General features: G+C 43.7%; 1 protein-coding gene across 1 annotated transcript in view; it reads right to left on the bottom strand.

Annotated features, from left to right (window-relative positions):
• PPM1E (protein phosphatase, Mg2+/Mn2+ dependent 1E) overlaps positions 1–704 on the bottom strand; it is a 103888-nt gene extending 103184 nt beyond the window's left edge. Inside the window, exon 1 of the mRNA XM_034752278.1 lies at positions 339–704. Within this exon, the coding sequence (XP_034608169.1) occupies positions 339–628 (290 nt within the window). The 5' untranslated portion in view covers positions 629–704. The remainder of the gene's footprint in view (positions 1–338) is intronic.
• Between the last annotated feature and the right edge of the window lie 5294 nt (positions 705–5998).

The following is a 5998-nucleotide window of genomic DNA, read 5'->3' as shown; positions in this document are numbered from 1 at the left end:
GCATATAGTGGCCTGTCCCCAATCCCTTCCCCTGTGGAGCTCTGCCACTCAGCGCTCTCCCTGCCCCTCATTAGTCCCCCCTTTCCTACTCTCTGTACCCCCAAAAGTGTCCCTTCCACACCACGCCCATTTTACCATGGTCCCACTCCCCCTTCCAGACCCCACCTGGTCTGCCCAGGTCCCCCTCAACCCCCCCCCCCTCCCCCCCCCCCCCGGTCTGCCCAGCCCCCCCCCCCCCCCCCCCCCGTCCCCCCCCCGCCCGGTCTGCCTTGCCCCCCCCCGCAACTCCCCCAGACCCCCTCAGCCCGGTCTGCCTTGCCCCCCAGCCCGGCACTCACTACTTGTAGAGCTGCTGCAGGCAGAGGTCCAGGCACTCTCCCTCCACCTCCTCCTCGATGATGTGCTCGGAGAGCGGCCGAGGCAGCGGCGGCAGCGGTGGCGGAGGGGTGGGGGGCTGGGGGTCCGCGGCGTCGCTCTCCTCCGCCTCCCCAGCGGCTGCCCCTTCCCCTTCTGCCCCGGCGGCGGGGGGCGAGGGGGCTGGCTCTGCCCCGAAGGGCCCTCGGAACTCGCCCAGGAAGAGCTCCAGGAAGCGGCGGTAGGTCTTCTCCTCAGAGCCGCCAGCGGCCATCGCTTCGCATGCCCGGCTGCCTGCCGGCGGATCAGCACTGAGCCCGCAGAGAGCTCCCTGCTCGCCCGCCCGCCGGCCGGCCAGCCTCCCTGCGCGCGCGCTCCCGAGCCGGCCCCGCGGGACCGCGCACGCTGCGGGGGCGGGGTGGGCAGCGGAGGGGGACTCGAGGCTCGCGCGCCGCGCGGGAAAGGCAGCTGGCCTCGAGGGAGCTGACAGAGAAAGCGCCCCACCGAGGGGAGGGGAGACCGACTGACAGGGCAGAGAGAGCGAGACTGTACAAAGAGGAGCAAGCTGGTCCCTCCAGTGAAAAAAAGGGAAGGGGAGTAGGCAGAGAGACGGCCAACAAGCCCCCCCCAAACGCTGACAGAGCCAAGCCCGCAGAGCTCCCACTTTCTCGCGACCACCCTGGCGCCAACGCTGCAAACAGATGGATTAGAGGCAGACTCTGCTGGTGTACTGAACTGGTAAGTGCTCAGAGGTTTTTCCTAGCCCTGGCTGCAGGGCTGTGTGTGGGCCATGGGGGCCCAGAAGCGGGCCACCTGAAAAGAACCAGCTTAAAGCAATGGGGGGTGGGGATGACTTGTACCTCACTGCCCTTGGGAGCAGCCTGTTTTTTCTCTCTCTGTTTTTGGGTTCCTGTGTGTGTTTATAATTCGGAGAAATAAAATGGTGTTGTGTTGCAACCTTCCGTCAAGAGTATTTCTGTTTTTAATCTAACTTCGCTGTGTGTGTGCGGTGACCACAATAGAGACAAGCAAATTTCACAGTATTCTGTATTATAACTTCAACAGAAACTAGAGAACAAATTCCTAGTATGTAATCAGTTTTAGAATTTCTTATATGTCCATCACCATATATTCTAGTATCTTAGAGGTTACTGCACTAGCCTTTCACTTCTAGGCGATCAAGATAGTTAACAAAATTCTGTAAACATAGCAAAGCGCAACGCATTAACTTTTCAGTAATTAAAGGTGTAATTACCCATCTGAGCATACAATAGTTTTTGCTATGTACAGTCTCAAAGTTTTAATTAGCGTGATGGAAACATATAAAATTAATAGCCATTGGAAAGGCATTACAGCAGAAAATGACTCATCTGGAATCAGTCAATTGTTCCATGTGGAGCCATAGACTACTGCATAGTCAGAAATGGTCTGATTGATTTATGGGCCTAGTTTCTGGGCTGATCTAAAGCCTATTGAAGTCAATGGGAAGAGACCAATTAATTTAAACAAGCATTAGATCCAGCCTTCTGTGGAAGAAAGGAATGTGGAAGTTTATGGAAACAATCACCAAATTTCATGCCTCACATTGGAATGGGTGATTTCAGGCAATCAGGTGCTCATCTTCTGAAGTATGATTTGACCAGCAGTTGTAGTTCTGATATTATTTTCAAGATTGATATATGAATGATGCTTCCACATTAGATGGTCTGGATAATGGGAATTCACAGTGGTCAAATATGTCACATAAAATACATCAGAGGGATAGCCGTGTTAGTCTGTATCCACAAAAACAACGAGGAGTCCAGTGGCACCTTTAAAGACTAAAAGATTTATTTGGGCATAAGCTTTCGTGGGTAAAACCCCCCACTTCAGATGCATGGAGTGAAAATTACAGATGCAAGCCTAAATATACTGACACATGAAGAGAAGGGAGTTTCCTTACAAGTGGAGAACCAGTGTTCACAAGGCCAATTCAGTCACGGTGGATGTGGTCCACTCCCAATAATTGATGAGGCAGTGTCATCCACTCTGACTGTTTTTCATCTTTCACAGCCAAAAATCATTAAAGTGATATATGAATTATACATAGATGTAGCTGATATTGAAAATACATTCTTTTTTTTTTTTTTTTTAAATATACCACTTACATCCTTTCTAATTTATAATGCATTTCTATAAGGCTGTCAGGCAAGTTTGAAGAGCCAAATAATAACATTTCTGCTTTCGCTAATAACAGTCCACAGCTGCAGTTGATTTTTTTTTTTTTTTTGAAAGTCCATGTGTGTACAGTACTGCAACATCAATTAAAGAGTTATAATTCTCTACAGGTCTTTAAGTATCTACAAATGGGCTGTAAGTGAGCCACTGATCATTGGTTATAGTCCACTGGTAAATCATGGGATATTAGGGTTTCCAGTGGGTTAGGTTCCTGCAAATATTAATGTATTTTCTGTCACGTATAAAATACACAATTCTAAAAATTACCATTACGCTAATACTATTAGGAAAGCACTTCATATTTCAACAAGCTGTCTGATCATCTACATATGGCATTACAAAACAGCAATTAAGACTTGCCCAGGAAGGTTTAAACAAAAATTTACTTTGATTCTTGCTTCATTTTGTCTTAACTCCTAAAAAAAATAAAAATAAAATTGTCTACTTTAACGCCATATGAAAATATTTGAGAATAGCAGTTCTGTTTCATATTATGTTAAAGTTACCAGATGTCTGTGATTCACCTTGCAGTCCCCATGTGTTTTCCATCATTTGTGTAATTGCAAAGGACACTAATTTAAATTAAATAGCATATAACTTTGTACTCAGGATACTTGGTTAGGTTTTGGTACTATAGATCAAGTTAGCATTATTTTGTTTCTAGTATTAAATTAAGAGGTTATGGATTAAATCAGGGTGACATTTGTTTCGGGAGGTGAGGTTGGGGGGGATGAAGAACCATTCTCATTAACCTACAGTACAGACCATATGGTAATCGTGGGTGGTGTGGCTACATTAGGCAGCCAAGAGTCTGGCATTGATTCACAATAAGACACTGTGGGTGTGCAATTACCACCAAGTAGCTTCACTGTTATCTTGCTTCTGTCCCGAAAGGAGAATCCAAATACAGTTTTCTGTCTTGTATAGGACGAATCTAAGTCACATGATTGGCTCCTACATTATATGTTTTTTGTTTCCAGCAATCCTGGGAGCTAAATTCTAGAGTGCTTTGATGAACTCCAGACTGCTGAGTAACAGCATTATGAATGGTTCCTGTGCCCCAAGCATAGCTGAAGCAAATAGATTCACAAATCAAGGCAATTTGGGGCAGACGACTTTGGATTGCAGCATATTGTCAAATAGAAGATGAATTTAAAGGTGACCGCCAAAGGAAATCACAGATGCTTGTGTGATTTTTGACTTCATCGTGGAATTTGAAAGGTTAGAAAGGTTTTGTTCTCAGAAATGTGTTTTTATTCTCCTTTATTTTAGCTTTAGAAACATAAAGAATGTCATGTTGTCCTTCCTAGTTTTGCTGGACAACTAGAGAACAGGAGTAGGAGTTTTCTCAGCTCATGAGTTCGAAGAAGGGACGGGTATTGAGACTTCCACAAAGAAATATTTTCTACTACCTGTTTGTCAAGAATTTTTCTAATGTTTAAAGTGACATTACCAAAATTAAAAACAAGGACAAAAAAATCTGCTCCATTGAGTTTCTGCTCTGCCCAGCAAAGAGAGAAAAGGTACCAGGGAGCCTGTTATGGCTCCCCATTTCTCAGGGTGGATCTGTCTCAGCACCAGGGTAGGTAAGAGCAGCCTGGGGTCACTAACTTAACATCAGCTAAAACAACAAAGAGTCTGGTGGCACCTTAAAGACTAACAGATTTATTTGGGCATAAGCATCCGAAGAAGTGAGGTTTTTACTCACGAAAGCTTATGCCCAAATAAATCTGTTAGTCTTTAAGGTGCCACCAGACTCTTTGTTGTTTTTGTAGATACAGACTAACACGGCTACCCCCTGTTACTTGTTAACATCAGCTGTCAAGAGTGCCCAAAGGACTATATTCCAAGAGGGGATAGTAGTAGCACAGTGCACTCCAGTCACACCCTATCCTAACAGCTTCCTACCCCTTATGCTCGGATAGAGAGGCCATCAACCTCTCAGGAACTGGATGTGCCAGGCAAGCACCACCTGAGAGCTCCCCTATGCTGGGGGAATTCTCAGCAGGCTAGTTCCGTTTGCTTTTTTCTTCCAGAGCAGCATAAAAGGGCCAGAATTCATCAGAGAATCTACCCCAAGAAGTTTTAAATAGTCTGACTAAAAATTCCTTGCCCCGTTAAATTGTTCTGGTTTCATTCTTTGTACATGTGATATTACAATCTTACTAGGAGTCCAGTGGTTCATATTGTCTTCCAGGAAAAACAGGGTAGGCAAGACCTGAAATGTAAATATAAAAAGCTATACAAAAAGAAAAACATACAGCTTACCCCCAATGCCCCCCAAAAAACATTCTTTACTCAACATGTAGAAGCAATAAATAAATGGCATACACTTTTTTCCTCTTTCTCGGTTACCTTTAAAGTGTACCTATAAAAAACTTCTTTTAATATCTTCCTGCAGAGATGCTATCTAGTCCTCAGGGCCTCCTTTACGTAACACATTAGTTTTCTTTATGGCCTATGTGGAAAACGGTGTTAGTAAAACTGACATTTACAATCTGATACATATCATTCCTACTTAAAGAGTTAATGAGGTGTGTGGCATATTTATCAACACATTTGCAGCCAAATGTTCAAAGCAGGAAAACAAGAATGAAATTTCATGTCATAGGTAACATTTTTTAATATTACCCACATCCTAATCTCATGGTCAAATCCCCAATTGATTTCCTGAATAAAAAGCAGAAGTACAAGTGAACAGTGTAGCAGGATTTGAGCAGGCCTTGGGGAGGTGACCTGAATTGTATGGAAGAGCATGATGAAATGCTTCTTTTTAACCATGAAAGAAACTTTAGTACATTGGCATGTAGAATATACTTTGGAACATCAAATATTTGGAGGTGTTTCAATATACTTATTGTGATGTGCTCCAATAGTGTATCATCACAGAAAAGCCTATAAACAAATTATTTTGACATGATCTTTTAAAAGGTCTCTGCAACAAACAAGAAGACATTTTGGAAGGTAACTTTTGTGTACATGATCAAATGGAGCCATTGTTAAAGCAGGCATTACCAAACCTTTTGCACATAGAATGTAATGTTCTCAGTTTTAAGTGACTACTGCTGTTGGGTTTGACCAGCTTACGTTTACAACAGCACTGTGTACACATTTGTATCGTGAAAATATATTTCATTACACTCTGTATTGTACTATTGAAAGATACTACCATCCTTGTATTGCATTATTTGTGCATCTTGCAAGCATGCGATGAAAGACACTGTGATTCAAAACCTACTTGCACTTTTTCACAAAAATATACCACTATGGTATAATAAATGAGTCTCTGAAATGAGTGATGCATAAGACATAAGTGTTCTATATTCTTATATCTGCCAAAATCCAATAAGCCAATCACTCCTCAAACTATAATGATTGGATCCAAACAAGTGCAGCAACAAAGTGAACCAAGTTAGTACAGAGAGAA

Source organism: Trachemys scripta, chromosome 18 (genome assembly GCF_013100865.1).
Source record: "Trachemys scripta elegans isolate TJP31775 chromosome 18, CAS_Tse_1.0, whole genome shotgun sequence".
NCBI lineage: Eukaryota > Metazoa > Chordata > Testudines > Emydidae > Trachemys > Trachemys scripta.
Note: the sequence above shows the minus strand (reverse complement) of the source record. Positions and strands in the feature narration are given on the sequence as shown.